General features: G+C 31.7%; 2 protein-coding genes and 2 pseudogenes across 2 annotated transcripts; all 4 read left to right on the forward strand.

The window, feature by feature from the left end:
• The first annotated feature begins 7,146 nt into the window (after positions 1 to 7,146).
• Positions 7,147 to 8,381, forward strand: LOC133692677 (protein PHOSPHATE-INDUCED 1-like). The gene has a single exon (XM_062113780.1). It carries the CDS (start codon positions 7,255 to 7,257, stop codon positions 8,212 to 8,214), a length of 960 nt encoding a protein of 319 aa, XP_061969764.1. The 5' UTR covers positions 7,147 to 7,254; the 3' UTR covers positions 8,215 to 8,381.
• Positions 8,382 to 11,684: 3,303 nt separating this feature from the next.
• On the forward strand, positions 11,685 to 13,798 carry LOC133690561 (protein PHOSPHATE-INDUCED 1-like; annotated as a pseudogene).
• Positions 13,799 to 14,526: 728 nt separating this feature from the next.
• LOC133691606 (protein PHOSPHATE-INDUCED 1-like) lies at positions 14,527 to 15,719 on the forward strand. Its single transcript, XM_062112185.1, has one exon. It carries the CDS (start codon positions 14,633 to 14,635, stop codon positions 15,593 to 15,595), a length of 963 nt encoding a protein of 320 aa, XP_061968169.1. The 5' UTR covers positions 14,527 to 14,632; the 3' UTR covers positions 15,596 to 15,719.
• A 427-nt stretch (positions 15,720 to 16,146) lies between these two features.
• On the forward strand, positions 16,147 to 17,790 carry LOC133690930 (protein EXORDIUM-like 4; annotated as a pseudogene).
• Positions 17,791 to 19,889: the final 2,099 nt, after the last annotated feature.

The following is a 19,889-nucleotide window of genomic DNA, read 5'->3' on the forward strand; positions in this document are numbered from 1 at the left end:
ATAGTAGCTTTAAGTTCGGGTTTCAATATTAACTAATTAAATACTTGCTTCAATCTCTAGAATCACCAATCCCGCATAAAATAAATAATATATTAATCTAAGAGCATACATACCATTCACTATAAGAATTAAGTATTTTAAATATAACCCAAACTCAACTAACAAATTTAATATGGTAATGGAGTAAAAAAGATCCAATGGTCCGGTGAATATCTCGGAGCCTTATCCCGCATGAAATAAATAAATAATGGAAGAGTGATATATGAATTTAAATTTGAGCGTAAGAGCCTCAAAAAGACAATCTCAGCAAGCAATAAAAGCGCAGAGACAAGATCTTAAGTCGCTATGTTTCAATGGAAGGAACAAGGGAAAATTAATAAAAGATTGTTTCTTAACGTATATAATAACAGCAAGAGTCCTGTAAGAAACAGCAGTGTAGCTGTGGTCTAAATATGGGAGAGTGAACTGGATCTTCAAGGTAATTAAAGACTATCAGAGTTTCATCAAGAAAATCATGAGATGTGCCAGCCATCTTTGTTTAGAGCTGAAGCAATCGAGGGTGATAAAGACCACAAAACGTAAAACATTTTATGATTCATGTGGCATCAGCCCGAGGCGACCAAGGGAGCTGCACGGTAACTGCAGAATATAATAATATTATCCCTAGAATCTAAATAGCTAGAAATTAAAAAGCCTGGTGGATGTTCTTTTTCAAAATCACCTAAAAGCTTTGACTAAAAAGCTGCTTGGGCAACGTTTTAGATTCTTTTTTGTAACCAAAAACTACTTCAAAATTATTTACCATTAAAGTTTCCAGGTTGAAACCGGAAGAAAGCTAGGCAGAAGGGTATTTTACAAATCAGCGACAGCGTGCTCTGTTTACATTTCTACGGGGTAATGGTCAACGGTAGTGTTGAAGATATTTTGATAAGCCAAGCACGCTAGGGAACGCTGCTGGAACAGTGTCCTCTTAAAAAAAAATTTGTTAAAATTATTTTTTTTTATGTTTTTTATTGGATAGAACTGAAATTTTACAGAAAACTATTAGACACATTAAAATAAATTGTGGTAAATTTTCAGGTCAAAATAAAGTTCGGTAACATAATATTTTAAATGATTAAAGTTAGTAAACGAATCCTGTCAAATATATAAAACTAGACATTCATGTACAGTTTGGGATATATCTAGAGCTGCTGGTGGAATTTTACTACCATTAAAGTTGGGCTAGAAACTAGATATTTGAAGTTTTCCAACCATATATCGTAAGTCCAGTAATTTATCCAGATGAGAGAGAACGATATATTTGGAATCAGAACCCAAATCTGCCAAGAATATGTGAAAATTTGAGATTCGGACTGCATGAAAGAATTTTAATATGAAGACTTTTTTATTATTCTATTTTGTTTATTTATTTAATTTTGAATAATTATTTTTAATTTGAATTTTTTTCATTATTGAATTTATGGTAGTTAATTACTAATTTAGGCTCATTAGCTTACAACCCAAAAGAGATCAATTAGGATTTATGTTGATGGGAATAATCAAGTTGTCATCAAGCTCATGTGTACTTACTACCATACAGTAATTCTTTTGTATTGAGAAGTTTTGTTATGAGACTTTTTATTTATCCATGTCATTAATTTATTGATTCATACTATTTATCTCTCTTATTTTATTTAGATAACTCATTAATTATAATATTGTTGATTTATTTTATCATATTTTAATATAATTTAATTTCTTGACTGGAATTATTAATATATAATTAATTAAAAATTTATTTATAATTTTATCATTTAAATTTACAATCTAAATTTATATTATATTTTTCTTGTTCTATAAAAAAAAAATCATTGACAACCTCGATATCTATCAGATTTGTACAATGCTAAATTGTATCAACTCCTCTAAAGTATTGGTCGTTCTTAGATAATTGTTTTTTTTTACCATCAGTTCTTAACAAATTATTTGATGTGATTAGTCGCCCGTCAATTAAAGTTAAAAATGATTGCTGACACGTGTTATATTTAACGCATTAACTTTTTAACCATTTGCTGACACATGTCACACAACCTTTGGTTGTTGTTAGATGCATTAAATCAAATTAAACAATTCGTAGTCTACTCTGGTTTCCAAAACTTATCTAATTGCTAGCCAATAATATGTTAGCATGGCGCTTAATGCTTGAAGGCAAAGGAACTATGGAACAGGAGGGAACCGGCGGAAGCAAGAAACATACCACATTTGAGGCTGGTTTATTCGTCAACAAAGGCTGTGGAATCGGAGGACATCCCAATATGTCATAATTTTATACAGAGTATACATGCAAATAATTTTACTTGGAAAATAAAAAGGTGTCACCAATATAGATGGCAAGATGAAATAGAAAGGGGCTTTTCCAGATCATTTATTAAAAGAAATTGAAATTTGTTTTTAGTAAAGTATGCATCGCTTGTAAGAGTATGAGACAGTTAGAATTTTACTCACTCATCTTGACTTATAAAGTGCGTTTTTTAGAGAATAAAGGTTTCCTCGAATAAAATATACAGCCATGAACCGTCAACTAATTATAGGAGACAGGAGGAATCGGGGATGGCTGGAAAATCAAGTCAAAGATGTTGCAGATAAACACTTGCTAGCCTTATCTCCACGCTAATTAAGATATTTGTTTAGATTCCAGATATTCTTGTAGCTTTAAGTTAGCAAAGATGTCACTGCGCACTCGTGCAGCTATAAAAGTAATTAAGAAGCATGGAGCACTAATTAGCTTAATTATTAGCTAATAATGTCTGCTAGTATGAAACAAGGCAGATGCGATGCAGCCAGTGAAGAAATTAGCCATCGAACACGCTATATTGCGTTTATCGGGAATGTAGGGCATTGTAACTGGACGCATTGACAAACTTATCAGCATTAATCTATGAATGTATGGCATTGAGATGCAGGCATCTCTGCAATTAATTAACAAATCAGTGCCTCGTGAATGCTAGCTTGTAGATAATGGTTAGTTTATACACAAAGCAGCTAAGCTCGTGAATTTAGGTTTCAGATATGGTGACGATGGCTATTTTATATGCGTTGTAAATGTTAGTTAAGTTCCATGATCGGTCCAGTACACTGTACGCCATGTATGCATTCTTTAAGCCCGAAACGGGTCATCTTTAATGCTGTTGTTTGGAAACAAGGTTAATATTGTTTGGTTCAGTCCCCCCCCCCCCCCCTAAAAAAAAACCCTATCTTCAGTACAGTTTACTATAGTAAATTTCATAAACTGATCGAATACATTCTTACAAGGTAAAAAGCTAGGTGTTACGAATTCGTGACATCATGAATAATGAATATTTAATGATTGCCCATGAACTTTAAAAAATTCACATTATGATTGTGTCGCTAGATTACTTTGTTAGAAAGTCTAGTGTGAATAAATAATTAAACATGTTATCTGATGATAATGATGTTATAAAATTCAATATCCTTATGAGTAATTTTATTTTGAGTGTTTGGATAATATATAATCATACCTATAAAATAATTTTTTTTATGAAAATTTAAACATACTTAGATAATAAAATTAGTAATTTTTAATAATGAATTGCAATAAATAAAATAATAAACTTTAAATTGTAATTCATAACATGAGTGTTTTTTTATGATAAATGCTCTGATAATTAAAATATAAATACTTAAAAAATAGAAATTATAAACATTTTACTTAGGTGGTTTAAATGATATATATGTTGAAGTGTCATTTCTCCTGATAATATTCATGAATGCTAAATATCTCTTATATAAGATTAATAAAAAATAAATATATTTTACACCATCATATTAACGTGGAATATATATCTTTTATAAAATATTATTATTTAATGAAAATATGGTAGGTTTTTATGAAACTTTTATACACCTAAAGATAAAAAAAATGATTATTCTTTTACTTTTAATATTTTAGGTTAAAAGCCATAAAAATAAACAAACAAATTCTTATTACCCAACATGGACATGTACCCTTTGCCAAAAAGATGATGATAGGTGTTGTGATTCTCACCTTCCAATATTGATTGATCTCTTCAAGCACCTCGTGTGTCTTCATGGAAGGTAAGCTATTTACCATAATATCAGCATCCCAAATAACCTCTTGCAAATTAGTCACAACCTTGAAGCGATAAAGTGGTGTATCAATTATGTTTAAGCAAAATCCATCTTTCAAAATCTCATCCACAAAAAGAGTTTGGTCACTTGGCCTAACCTCAACGTACCTCAAATACACACATCTCCAGATCAACCTCCTTAATACATCCTCTTTAGAATTGATCACTTCAAAGAGATGTTTTGTTGTGGCTCTATCAACAATTCTTCCAGACCCTCTTCATATCTTGATTTGAACCTTCTTTCAAAATTAACGATAAATATCCTGCAGCAAAACTGTAAAAACACTTTCTCAAACAAAGCCATAAGAACTTTTCTATTCTTTATTTCACTTTTGTATTAATTGTGTTATAATGTTATTTACTACGTAGCTAGAATTGTGAATATATAATTAGTTAAAAAAATTACTTATGATTTTACTATTTTACGATCCAAGTTTCCATTGTATTTTCTGTGTGTGTCAAAAAAATATTTTTGACAACCTTAATATGACTTATTGTTTGCTCAAGTGAACAACGTGTTGTTCACTACCTCGTAAAAAAGGGACCAAACATGCGGACTTAGACTTGAAGACCTAGATGTTTCATGCCCTTTCAAGTTTAGGTATGTATGACCCGCCCCTCCTCTCTTTCTTTTTTTTTTCTTTTATTTATCTTAGAGATTACTATGATTGTTAGGTACATATAATTTTCTTTTTTGTATATGCATAATGCACATCCATGATATTTATTTAAAATTTTAGAGAAAAAATTTTAAATAATGTATTGAAGGTGTTATAAAATCATAAATGCCATTCCAAAGATTAATTACTATTCAAAAAGTAGTTAAACTAAATAATTTAAAAAATAAGAGAGATGATATTGTTAAAACAATAAAAAGATTAAAAAAAGTTAGGCTTATGCATCTAATTTTTTTTTTTTAATAGATAAATGATATATTATTTATCTAATTTTTAAAATTTATTTTAATTAAATGACATATCCTCTATGTAGGCAAATGACATGTTGCCAATTATTACCTTTAATGATCATTTTTGTGATCGAAAAATCACGGTTCAAGTTTTGAGGTTTCAAAAATCTATATTTTAATTTTTTTCTCATAAAAAAACCTAATAAAATTGTAAAAGCCTTAATAAACTCATTTTTAATTTTAAAAACACCTTATAATCACTCTAAAAACTAAAAATAAAACCAAATTTAAATTACTGGAACTCTTGTGAATATTTATTTTAATTATGTTAAGTTTTTATTAAAGGAACCATGTTGTTAAAAAAAAGACATCTTTCATAAAAAATGCATAAATTTTAACTTTCTAGATATATTTTTTCTTCATGATTTAATTTTCAATCTCTTTCAAATATTTATTTTGATCACAGCTGAATTAAATAAAAACTAGTTTTAAAAATAGACTCGTTGTCTTCATCCTTCCCTATATTCCCCGGTTATTGGCATCCATGTTATTTTTAGCTAGCAGAACTTCTTGTAGCAAACACTTATAAAATATTTTCTTGTGTATTTATGTTTCACTTCTTACTAATATGATCAATTTTTTTGTTTTATCCTTTAATTAGCTTTAAAAATGGATTAAGTAAAAACTAGCTTTAAAAATGGACTTGCTGTCTTCATCCCTACCTTATATTCCATAGTTTATTATATTAATGTTACTGTTGGCTACCGGAACTTCTTGTAGCGCACGCTTATAATATATTTTCCAGTGCATCTATGTTTCACTTCTTATTATTATGATCAATTTTTTTTTTCTGTTTCTGCTTTTAATTATATTTCATTTTTTATAACCTATCAATTTATATATTTTTGAATTCATTGTTTTAAATGCAGGCATCAATTTTTTATTTTTCAATTAATAAATTTAACAATACCAAAAATAAATATTAATAGCACTAAATACTCCTCCTTGTTTTGTTTTTTTAAAAAATAACTTCTCACACCATCATTTCTAGTACGGGCATTATAACTAAACCAACCTAATCAACTATTAGGATTAATTCCATAACTTTATTTTCATCTCTTTAAGCTTGTTTGATAATCTAATAATATTTATTTTTTATTTAAAAATATATTAAAATAATATTTTATTTTTATTTTTTAAAATTTATTTTTGAAACCAACATATTAAAATATTTTTTTAAAATATTTTTACAGCTGTAAACTAACTTTAACTTCTATACTGTGAAGAGCAAAAGAAGGTTGGCGTGCATTGCAAACTTTGCTAGCTATGTATTAGCTTGATCCAGCTGGAATGCTGGTTCTTTAATAACAAAAATCACACCCTCTCTTGTTCACGAGCTATGTACCGTTTGAGACCGCGGACCATGAAATTAATAGCAGCAAAGCACTCATATCCACAGCCAGAGCGCGTCAACTCACGTGCTCATTCGCCTAGGATACCTGACGGGCATTCGCTGATTGCCAGCTGGAAGATAGTCAGCTGATCCCTCCACACTTCCCGATAAGAAAATTAGGGTACCACTATCTACTCCTTTCCACAGCTTCCAGCCTGTCACTTTAACACACACCCGTTTCCCTTCCATCCTTACCTAGGAGAAAAGTAGAGAGGGGTAATTTGGTCAGTGAATAAAAATGAAAACTGTGCCTAAGCTGTATTCTTTTTTGTCGTGGTTTTAATAGTTACGCGAGTTACATCATGCTTGGCTCTCACGCTCCACATTCCGGTTTATGCTATTGGAGCGTGCAAGGCAAATGTTTGTTAAATGAAGGTGGGGATGGCGGGTCTTGTTCCTTCGTTTTGAATTAAGAAACGCGCTTCATTGCACCGTTGAGTCTCTTTTAGCTTACTGGCCAGTAGCCAACAAGTAACTCGAAAATGGCAAAACCCATCTCCAACTTTATTGTCTCTTTCTGAGCAATTTCTCTTACACACACTTGTGTCCTTTTTTTTTCTTTTTTTTTTTACTTTAATTAAACACAAGTGGAAGAACCCCACTTACTGGACCTATATAAACACCCTCCTCCTCCAGCACAATCCCCACACCAAACAGATCAAACACAAGTATATCTTTGCTCGCTCTTCTAGTCCTTATCTAGTAGTCTACTCCAAAAAGATTTATTTTTTTTAAAAAAAAACATGGCGTCTTTACACTTCCAGTTCGCTCTGAAATCGCTCCTTCTAGTCTGTCTTTTTCATGTCTCTTTTGCTGCTAGGAAGCTTAATGAGCTAGTGCAAGATCAACCTCAACTCTTGCGATACCACGATGGGGCTCTTCTTTATGGTAAAATCTCAGTCAATCTCATCTGGTATGGCAAGTTCAAGCCATCCCAAAGAGCTATTATCTCTGATTTTGTCACCTCACTGTCAGTTTCACCATCATCGCTCAAAGACAGCCAACCTTCGGTAGCCAAGTGGTGGGAAACCACAGAAAAATACTACCATCTCACTTCGAAGAAAAACACCCTTTCCCTAACTCTAGGCACACAAATTCTCGATGCAAAATACTCGCTTGGAAAATCACTCACGGACAAACAGATCGTAGAGTTGGCCTCGAAGGGTGACCAAAAAGATGCTGTTAACATTGTACTCACATCTTCTGATGTTACAGTTGAAGGGTTTTGCTTAAATAGATGTGGCACTCATGGGTCTGCCTTGGGATCTAAAAGTGGCAACATGAAGGGCAAGAACTACAGGTTTGCTTACATTTGGGTTGGTAACTCCGAGACTCAATGTCCAGGTTACTGTGCCTGGCCATTCCACCAGCCGATCTATGGACCACAAAACCCACCACTGGTTGCACCCAACAATGATGTGGGTCTAGACGGTATGGTTATCAATTTGGCAAGCCTTTTGGCTGGCACTGCGACAAATCCCTTTGGAAATGGTTACTACCAGGGTCCTAAGGAGGCACCACTAGAGGCTGCATCAGCTTGCCCTGGCGTTTATGGCAAGGGGGCTTATCCTGGTTATGCTGGTAACTTGTTGGTCGATTCTACTACTGGTGCCAGCTATAATGCACATGGCAATAATGGAAGGAAATACCTGCTCCCTGCTTTGTACGATCCTTCAACATCAACTTGTTCTACTTTGGTCTGAAAATGCGAGGGCAGTGAAAGTAGGATCACCAGGGGATCAGTAGAAAACTATGCATACGCTATAAATAGTGTGAGACTTTGTAATTCATTTATTTGTTGAATTTTTTTGGCTTGTGCGGATCGATAATAGAAAAGCAAATCACTTCGGTTTGCGTTTTCATTTGAAAAGATTCCTTGTCAGCTGCTGACATATATTTTGCACCTCTTGCTTTGTTTACGGGCTTTCAGATTTCACGATCACGCTCCAAATTTTGTGAATGTGGGTGTTTTCCTAGCATCGTTGTGTGGCGTTCCAGATTTCGAAATCATCACGCATATTTATTATTATCTGCCCTCCCTCCATCCTTTTCAATCCATCCTTTTCAATTTGGGTCTGGGAAAATTAATAAACACAGCTCATCTTATAAACAAGGGATGGTTTGGTTGCCACTTTCCAATTCTTCTGGGGCTGGCTTTATAGAAAAGTTCGGGCTGTATGAAAAACGGCCATATGACCCCTTGTTATAAATGAATGTAGAACGATATTTCTGCCAATATATTCCCAAACAAAAAATGTTATCAATCAGTACATTAAATTCTCAAGCAGGAATTGATGCGATGCCTGCCAATATATTCCCATAACAATTTCCTGCTTGCCAGCCAACCTCTTAGTTAAAGCAACCAAACCTGGTTAGATGGTAATCTAGTACCACACGTATCCTTGAGAAACTAATAATTTATTTCGTCCAGTTCAAAAATCCCATATCCAATCCGTCCGTTGCTTTCAAGTTTGTTTTGCATATGATCATATTATCGATTTATGGTTTTCAAAACTAGTCGGATTAAATCATTTATTAATAGAAAACACGGAAAACATGGAGAATAGCTCATATATAATATTTATTACTGTTTTTAAAGTATTTTTTATTTAAAAATATATTAAAATAATATTTTTAATTAAGACGTTTCATTTCTTAATCTAAAACAATGACACACATGGTTTTTAATTTCTTTAAACATCTTTAATTTGAACCCAAGGAAAAAAGATATTCACTGTCCTTTGGGATTAATGTGAATTTTCAGCGCTCGAACTGAAAAAAAAAAAAAAAATTGTTTCAAGAAACTATTGTTCAAGCGGAAATGGAAACAATTAGGATACGATGTGGGGTTTGAAATGACCCGTCTTTACGCGAGCCATTGCTTTTTTAGGCAAAAAAATAATTGGACAAGCGTTTCATCGAATCTAACGAACCAAACCATATGCAAATCAAACCACATGTCGTCGTGATTATCTACCATCACTCCCAGCTGTTCTCATTTTATTAGGGCGTTGTCCTAATTTGTGGCTTTTGGACGCATGCCCGTTGGTCTCGGAGCTAATCATTTTTTTTACCAATCTCCACTACGGTGACTTTCTTCTTTTTTGTTTTTCTTAACCACTCCCCTCTCTCTTAATTTCTATCCACAATCACAGCTAAATTATAATCAAAACACTACCCTAACATCGGTTTTTTTTTTTAACAAATAATGCATGAAATAGACCGGAGATACTCAAAATAATCTCTCCTTAACCATCAATATAGCCAATTAGCACAATTAATCAGTTAGGAATTAGATTAAGACGCCATTAAAAAATTATCTTATATAAACCCACTGCCATTTTCCCATCATAATCCAATTACATGGATGCAAATTAAAAAATATCTTAATAAAGCAAGAGAAAATGAAACCAAAAAAAAAAAAAAACACTTAATCTAGTCCTGTATTGCACCTACCACCACTAACAAGACATTCATTGTTCTCATTCATCTTTTGTTTTAATAATTTACCAGCATGATGATGATATATAAGAAAGAGGTAGACGCGTAACAACCAGTCCATGGATGACTTTTTAAGACATGCCCTTTATTTTGTTATTTCATATTATGTTTGGTTCGAGAATTGTGATTGATTGATTGATATATATATATATATATACTGGTTTCTGAATTTTTTTTTAATTTTAATATTTAATATCAAATATGTTATCAATCAGATTTTGTAATATTTTTTATTTACTTTTTATAAATTCAGTTTAATATCGTAACTCAGATCGTAGTTTAATAGGTTAATCTAGATTGACTAAAGTTATTTTTTATTGTTTTTTCTAATTGATTTTTTTCGATTTTATTCTTCAATTTGAATTGGTTGAAAGTTAAGTTTCATAATTTTTTTTATTTTGCATTTTAAAAAGTTATTTTGACCTTATGACTCGAGTTGCTGGTTTGAAAAGTCAACCTAGGTTGATTCGGATCATTTTATTATTATTTTTTCATTGATTTTTTTTTCAATTTCACCCTTCAACAATCCAATTTCTTTTTTATTTAATATTTTCTGATTTCATCATTCAATATTAGGTTGTTTTAAAATTGAGTTTCATATTTTTTTTCTTAAATTGTTTTCTATGAAGTTATCATAGTTTCGTGAATTTAGTTTTTATTTCTCTCGATTTCAACCTTCAACATTGGATATGTTCGAAATAGAGCTTCATGAATTTTTTAATCTTTTTATGAAATTATCCTAGTTTTATGATACAAGTCGTGGATTTAACAAGTTAACTCAGATTGACTTGGAATTGTTTTATTTTTTTAATTGATTTTTTTTTCAATTTCATCATTTAACATTGAATTACTTGACAATTGGACATCATATTTTTTTTTAGATTTACTTTATATGAATTCATCATAATCTCATGACCCAACTTGCGAGTTTAATAGGTTAACTTGAGTTTTCTTAGTTTATTTTTTTTTTAATCTAGCTAGTGTAGCCATACTCACAAAATATTACTCCTTGGAATAGTGTTTTGCGAGTTTTTTTTTCAATATCACCCTTTAACAATCTAATATTATTTTTTTTATTTAGTTTTTTTTATTTTATCATTCAATATTGAATTGTTTTTGGAATTGTAATTCATAATTTTTTTTTGTTGGATTATATACCGATCTCATGTGTTTTTTTTTCTTGATTTCAACCATCAACATTAGACATGTTAAAAGTGAGGCTTTGTGATTTTTTTTATTTGATTTTTATGAGTTTATCTCAATATTTAGATCACGAGTTTAACAAGTTTATCCAAGTTTTCTCAAGTTATTTTTCTATGATGCTTTGCCTAATTATTATTTTTATTTCATCTCTCAAAATTAGGTTAGTTAAGAATTGAGTTTCTTAATTTTTTATATATTTTTTTTTATAGAGTTATCCCGATCTCATGACCTGAATTGCAAGTTTAACAAGTTACCCCGATTGATTTTTTTGTTATTTTTTAATTAATTTTGTTTTTCAACTTCACCATTCAACAACTCAATATTTTTTTATTTAGTTTTTTTTTCAATTTAATCATTCAATGTTAGGTTATTTGAGAATTGAAATTTGTAATTTTTTTCAAATTTTTTTTAATAGAGTTACCTTAGTCTCATGTAATTAGTTTTTTTTTTCTTGATTTCAACATCCAACATGGCATCTGTTGAGAATGGTGTTTCGTAATATTTTTTTATTTTTTTTATATGAAGTTATTATGGTCTTGTGACTCAAGTTGTAGGTTTAACTGGGTAGTACAAGTTGACTTAGGTTTTTATTTTTTATGTTTTTAATTTATTTATTTTTATTTTATCCTTCAACACTAGGTTGGTTGGAAATTGAGTGTCGTAATTTTTTTTGGTTTGTTTTTATGAGTTGTCCCGATCTCATGACTTATGTTGCAAGTTTAGCAGGTTAACACAGAATAACTTGTATTGTTTTGTTTGTCCCTTTATATTTTTTTTATTTTATCTTTTAATTGAGTTAATTAAGAATTGATTTTCATAATTTATCTTACTTTATTTTTTATAGGTTTATCATAATATCATGATACAAGTTGCAAATTTAAGAGTTTAAGAATCAATTAAATATATTATTATTTTAATTTTTTTTAAAAGTATCATATAATACTTTATCAAATCAATGTTTTTTAAATTAATATAATCTATATTATATTTTGAATTCATAACTAATCTTTTTACTAGAAAACATATTAACAGTAATTAAAAAATTTCACATTAATAAAAGTGACAGTGCAGCGCGGACCATTATGTAATCTAATTGTTTGTTTTTTGTTTGTGGGGATATGTTTATAGTTGATTTTCAAAGTATTTTTCACCTATAAATATTTTAAAATAATATATTTTTTATTTTTAAAAAATTATTTTTAATATCAATGAATCAAAATAATCTAAAAACATTAATTAATTTGAAATTAAAAAAATTAAAAAATTTTAATTTTTTTAAAAGTGATTTTGAAATCTAAAACATGATGAAAAAAAAAAAAAGCACGTTGGAGGACGCGCTATTCTTCAGCAGAGTTGTTCCCCGATTAACTGGAATACATATTGTCCCTTTCGATCTCTGGTGGCTTTGACCTTTTGCCCTATTATCTGGCTGCCAAACTACTGTTATTCAGTTGTCTTCTGGCATATTTCAATTCTCTCTACTAACAACTCAACTAGCCATCAATTGCCTTTTTTCGAAACGCTTTGTCGCAGTTTCCAGCCTTCTCTTGGCACTATAAATATCCTCCTCACTCGCTCCAAACTGCAGTAACTTTCTCTGCTTCTTTCTTCCAATTAAAAGAATCCAAGCACATTTTAGAGATTCGATTTGTATTTATCAAATTGAATAACGGTTCTTCTTTTTCATTCCGTCTTGTTCTTCTCCTCCAAGATGCTCCTTTGGTCTCAGCAGCCAGGAAGCTTGCCGAGTCAGACCAAACTGATCAACAACCGCTTCTGTTGCGATGCCACAATGGCCCACTTCTTACCGGAAATATCTCTATCAACTTGATCCGGTACGGCAAGTTTAAGCCTTCTCAACGTGCAATTGTTACAGATTTTACTGGAAATATCTCAATCAACTTTCTGTAAATGGTGGAAAAGGTTCCGAGAAATACTTCAAAACCATCAAGTCCGAAAAGTCCCCCTCTCCCGTCCTCTCTCTGCGAACACAGTTCTTGGACGAGGATTATTCCTTGAGCACATCCCTCTCTAGCAAGCAAATCGCACAATTAGCATTAAAAGGTTGCCAAAGGAACGCAGTCAATGTTATTTTGACAGCATTTGATGTTGCAGTTGACGGTTTTTGCTCTGGTAAGTGTGGCACTCATAGGTCCTCTTTATGTGCTCAAAAAATCAATGGCAAAAGCACCAAATTTGCTTGCATTTGGGTTGGTAATTCGGAGACTCAATGCCCAGGTCAATGCGCATGGCCACTCTACCAACCAATTTATGGGCCACAAAGCCCACTTTTGGTTGCACCAAACAACGACGTGGGTTTGGACGGTATGATTATAAAAATGGCTACTTCCAAGGTCCCAAAGAAGCACCACTGGAGGCTGCATCAGGCTGTCCTGGGGGTTTATGGCAAAGGATCGTATCCAGGTTATGCTGGGGATCTTTTGGTAGACTCAGCAACTGGTGCTAGCTATAATGCACATGGTGTCGATGGCAGGAAATACTTGCTTCCTGCTTTGTTTGACCCTTCAACATCGACTGGTGCTCCATGAACCAAAAAATGTAACGAATTAATCATTTCATCAAGAAACACCATAAAATTCTAGGTGATCATTAAAATTCAAGAGGTTATGTTGAAAACTAATACAACATCAAACAAACGTGTGTCGAAAGTTTTCAATCAATATCATGTAACGCTATATTTAGACAACAAAAAATAAATAAAAACCAAGAGATAAAAAAAGGTTGAATATCTCTCTTGATCATGCAATTTAGTGCAATTTAGTTCCTAATGTTTCAATATTTAATTATTTTTTAAAAAATTAAGTCCTCATTACTTTAATTTTTTTAATTCAATCTAATTCCATTTGTTTTTTCCAAATTAAAAATCAACCAAGAGTTGGTTTTTTTATCCTACACCGCCACAGGTAGCTAAAATAAAGTTAAACTAAACAAATAATCAATTACAATTTCAAGTTAATCAAATGCAAAAGAACCAAATAAAAAAACTGGAAAAAAAAAAAATTGTGCTAATGTGCATTTCCTCGCACAGCAGAGTAAAAGGTTGATGCCTTCTAGATTATTAGCAAGCATGCCTTCTGGTCTTTATTCCTCTTAGCTGGCCAAGAACTGTAATCGTGTAACGTTAACGATTGATTCTGTTGAAAACGATAGTAGCCGCGCACACGTTTGACCATCAAAGGAACAACACGCTATTTATCTGTCATGTCGCCACTCACAACTTCCAATCCGCACCCTCTCCGCGTAGCTTCCCTCCCCAAAATTTCAGCACTTCTTGGGACTATATATACCCATCTCCTCTTTGATTTCTCTCCACTCCAATCTTCACAAAAATTATATAGAGTCTCTCTCCCATCAACTGCTTAGTGGCTTTGTTCACTTCAAACTATCAAATTAATCATGGTCTTTTTTGTTTCCTCACGTTTTGTTCTTCCAGTACTTCTGCTATTTATCTCTATTAATCGGTTCAGTTCAGCAGCAAGGAGACTCTCCGTGTCAGATCAAACCCAAGAACCTTTTTTGTTTCAATACCACAACGGCCCACTCCTTACAGGTCAAATTTCCGTCAACTTGATCTGGTATGGCAAGTTCAGGCCATCTCAACGTGCCATTGTCTCGGATTTTATTGACTCTGTGTCTTCTAGAAAACTCAAAACAGCACAACCCTCTGTTGCCACGTGGTGGAAAGCTACAGAGAAATATTTCAACCTTGTGAAACCGAAGAAAACCTCTCCTCCTCTTCTCTCACTAGGAACACAAATCCTAGACGAGAAGTATTCATTGGGGAAATCGCTCTCTGGCAAGCAAATTGTGCAGTTAGCATCAAAAGGTGGCCAAAAGGATGCGATTAACGTTGTTTTGACATCATCTGATGTTGCTGTTGAAGGGTTTTGCTCTAGCAAATGCGGTATTCATGGGTCTTCTTTGAGCGCTAAAAGAATCAATCGCAAGATATCTAAATTTGCTTACATTTGGGTTGGTAACTCTGAGACTCAATGTCCTGGTCAATGTGCGTGGCCATTGCACCAGCCAATTTATGGACCGCAGAACCCTCCATTGGTTGCACCCAACAACGATGTGGGTCTTGACGGGATGGTAATCAATTTGGCTAGTCTTTTGGCTGGGACTGCAACAAACCCATTTGGAAATGGCTATTTTCAGGGTCCCAAGGAGGCTCCTCTTGAGGCTGCATCTGCTTGTCCTGGGGTTTATGGCAAGGGTGCCTATCCTGGTTATGCTGGGGATTTGTTAGTGGACTCTACAACTGGTGCTAGCTATAATGCTCATGGTGTTAACGGAAGGAAATACTTGCTTCCTGCTTTATTTGATCCTTCAACTTCAACTTGTTCCACTCTACCGTGAGATGTGTGAACACATTATGAGAGAAATCATATAGACAGTAGAACTATAACGAAGAGAGATTGTTCTTTGATTTAATCATTCTTTTATTCAATTATAATAAAAATTTAAGCACAATTGAATGTTACCACGCTCTCAATCTGTATACAACGATAATCCACCACCACTTCTAGTTGAATGTTATTGATCAGGTAATCAAAAGGATTTTAATGACAAGGTTGTTGTGTAATAAAAATTTTATAATTGTTAACTTGTGAATTGCTTTAAAATAATAAAATTTTTATAATTATAATAATTTTAGGAATTTTTTTAAAAAATATTTTTGTTTCATCGTTTTTATTTTTATTATATTTATTAATTAAACATTAAGTTTATTAATCAAATATTAAAAATAAAATAATCTTTATTAATAATAAATATATTGTAAAATTGCCTATCTATTTAGGATAAAAGTAAAACGAACGGTGCCCTTCATCTATTTATTTATTACTCCTCAGAACGAAAAGGTTAGTCTGTTAACCGTGTATCTCCTAATAAGTTCGATTTACCAAAGATTACTGATTTCCAAGTACATAATTAGAAGAGCAAAGTAATTAAAATGTTAGAACTTGTAATGCGTGATCAGTGGGAAGACTCTAGAGAATGAAGGCTCCAAGAGGATAGCTAGCATTAACTCTTTGGATCAGATCAAGGCTCAAAAGTCAGCTCCTTCCCCAGGCCATGCCTCCCCTTGACAGCTACACTATACCATTAGACAAGTCCCTCGTATTTTAAAAGTGTTTTCTTTAAAAAAAATTATTTTTCTATTTTAAACAATTTTTTCATATTTTTAAATTGAGTACTTACATGTAAAAAAATATTTATTATTTTTTACATGTAACTAAACCCAATCAAGCATACAATATAAAACCCTCCATGGCTTCCGTTTCCCATTTTAATTATTTTCACTTCACTTCTTGCACTCTCTCTCTACTTTGTCCCCGCCCTTGCCAGTTGCCACGACAAGCTGCTTTAGTTTTCCGTTTCCCATCTCACGGTAAGAACAGCCTCTGGTTCTCAAGTACCACTTCGGTCCACTTCTCAAAGGCGATAACCACAGTAAATATCGTCTGTTACGGCAAGTTCTCACCAGTCCAAAGCTCCATCATTGTTGACTTCCTCCGCTCTCCTAGAGTGTCTTTAGTATTTATTTTTTAATTAAAAATTTTTTTTGAATATTTTTTATTTTTTTTAGATTAATTTTTATTATGATTTTAAATCATTTTAATATAATAATATTAAAATTTAATTTTAAAAAATAAAAATATTATTTTAATATATTTCTAAATAAAAAATACTTTAAAAATAATTAATTTATATCATAATCTCAAACATTATCTTAACAGTAAAGAACCCTTCACTATCGGTCTCAACGTGGTGGCAAACTACTGGGAGGTACAGAGGAGGACCATGCACTGTAGTTGTCGGTAAACAAATCCTCAAAGAAAATTATCCTCTGGGAAAGCTACGAAAAATCCCCACAAATTATCACTCTAGCATCAAAAGCTGGCCACGGTAAGAATGCAATCGACCATTTTTTTGCCTCTGCTGACGTGGCGATTGCTGGGTTTTGCATGAGCAAGTGTGGGACCCATGGGCCTGGTCAGGACAAGATGGGTATATTTGTGTACGCGTGGGTTGGTAACTCCGTGACTCGGTGTCCAGGTCAGTGCGCCTGGCCTTTCCACCAGCCAATTTACGAGCCACAGGCTCCACCGCTAGTTGCTCGTAACGGTGACGTAGGAATTGACGGCATGATAATTAATTTGGCCACGGTTTTAGCGGGAACAGTAACGGATATTTCCGAGGGCCAGCTAGCGCACCCCTATAGGCTGTGAGCGCGTGAACGGGTATTTTCTGCAAGGGGGCTTCCGCGGGATATCCAGGGGAGATTTTGGTGGACAAAACGACAGGGGCGAGCTAGAATGCGTTTGGCATCGATGGGCGTCAGTATTTGCTCCCTGCAACGGGGGACCCAACAACATCCACCTATAAATTCCTCGTGTGAGCAGAATTTTGAGGTAGAAATTTGTAGCTATGCATGTAGATACCTTTAAACAATACATGGGATTTAATGCTCCTTGTTTTCCTATAGCCTTTTTTTCAGCACTGATTAAATAAAAATTTGATTTGATTTTTTAAAAAGTATTTTTTTATTTTGAGTAAAAAATACTTTCTAGAAATTATAAAAAATTAAAAAGTATATTATTATTTGTTAATTATATCAAATTTGATCCTTGATTTTTTAATTGATTTATATTTTTTTTTTTTTTTCAATTTCATATTTTAAAATCTGATTTAATTTGAATTTTCCATCAATTTTTTGTCTTTTTTTTATTTTTTTAATCATTTTCTTAATTGAAATTTGTTATTTATAAGATTCAATTCTCATTTTTTTAATTTTTATTTATTTAAATTAAATTAATTTATAAAATTAAATTTTTTTTAATTTTATCATCTTTTAATTATTTTTATCTATTAGATTTGATCATTATTTTTTTATTTTATCTTCATTTTTTTATCTATCGAATTTCATCAATAAACATCGGCAACAAGATATTTTTTTGTTGGTATTTTTATTATTTTTTTCTAATTTTCTAGTGGTTATTTTTTTCAGAAATACAATTATATATAGGGTTATGGTCAAGCCAACTTTAAATTTAACCTGTTAAAAATTAATGTTATTAAATTCAATCCAACAAATTAAACTAAGGATTGCTAACTTGAAATCTAGTTTGAGTTATTAGATTATATGTTAAGTTAAGTTGGAATCGTTAAAATCAAGATTTAGTTTACTTGCATTTTATTATCCTAACCTAGGTCCTTTCGTTTTTTTTTAAAAAAAAAATAGAACACAGTTATCAAATAATCCCGAACTTCCAGTCGAGCTTTTAAACACCTCAGGGGACAACTTATAGTGCTTCACCAGTAAAGGTCACGAGATTCTAAGAGAATTGATTAAAAAACTAACTTGGTGAGCTGTGTGCCTTTTGATTTGGAGATTTAAGGTTTTTTCTATTCTATCGAGAGAGAATGTCGTGGAGAGAGAGAGTGTTTTGTGGTAGCACAATTATTGTTTGAATTTTTAGTTTGGATAGAGATGTAAAGTATAATTTTTTAAAATATAAAAGCAAAACAAATAATTAATCAAATTATAAAAGATTCGATGTAATATATATATTTGTCAGGCTTCCTAGTGTTGTGAATTTTTACAAGCCTTTCTCTCGTACAAGGACCAGTCCTAGTTCATTTAAAAAAAAACTTGAGAAATTGGTCAAATGGATAAAAATTCTCTCCATCCCTTAATCTTAGAGTTCGAACAAGAATTTATTTTTAAAAAAATGTATAAAGAGAGACCCATCCTTAATACCATGCAAAACCAAAACCAAAACCAAAAACTAATCTAAGAAATCTATAATGGTTAGATGAAAAAAAATTCAATCAACTTTGTTAAACACAAACTTGATTTTCATATAGTTTAATCATGAAAAAAAAAACCTTTCAACGGAGTTAAACTTTAAATTATAGTAATTAAATTTAGTTAAGGTTCATGACCAAGCTCAAAACTCAGTTTATAAGTTGAGTAGGTTAACCAAGTTTGACTTGTATTAATCAAAACGATATTATTTTAATATTTATTTATTTTTTTAAAAAATACTTAAATCAAGTTTTAATTATGTTAATCAAGTCAAGTTCAAATTAATTTTCCAACACCACTTTTGAGTCCCAAGTCCTTTCGCTAAAATGAATCGAGTTTAATAACTTTATTTAAAGTTTAAAAAATTAACATTAAAAAAAGTAGTATAAGAAGAAAAGGATATTATTACAGTTCATTAAAAAATTAATTTTTTTTATTACATTATAATTATAATGGATATTATTACAGTTCATTAAAAAATTAATTTTTTTTATTACATTATAATTATAAAAACTCAAAGAATCTGTTTTAATGATTAAAAAAAGTATGTTTAATTGTTGACTTTTTAATTTCAAATATTAGAATTAACATTAAAAAATGCATTTTCTTTTATATATTGAATAATGTGAAAGACGTGCCTTAAGAATTTTTGAGGATGAGATTTAGGTTTGTTGATGTACAAGTTGGTTTCAAAATACCCTGCATTCTTGACAATAACAAAAACAAAAAAGCACTCAATTCTTTGGGAGCCAGAGTGATGGTGGGCTTATCTTAAGAGCCCATGTAAGTGGGCTACCTAAAATTTTGTTCTTTGAACTCACTGAAAGTTTAGCTCAGGAT

Source organism: Populus nigra, chromosome 4 (genome assembly GCF_951802175.1).
Source record: "Populus nigra chromosome 4, ddPopNigr1.1, whole genome shotgun sequence".
Taxonomy (NCBI): Eukaryota; Viridiplantae; Streptophyta; class Magnoliopsida; order Malpighiales; family Salicaceae; genus Populus; species Populus nigra.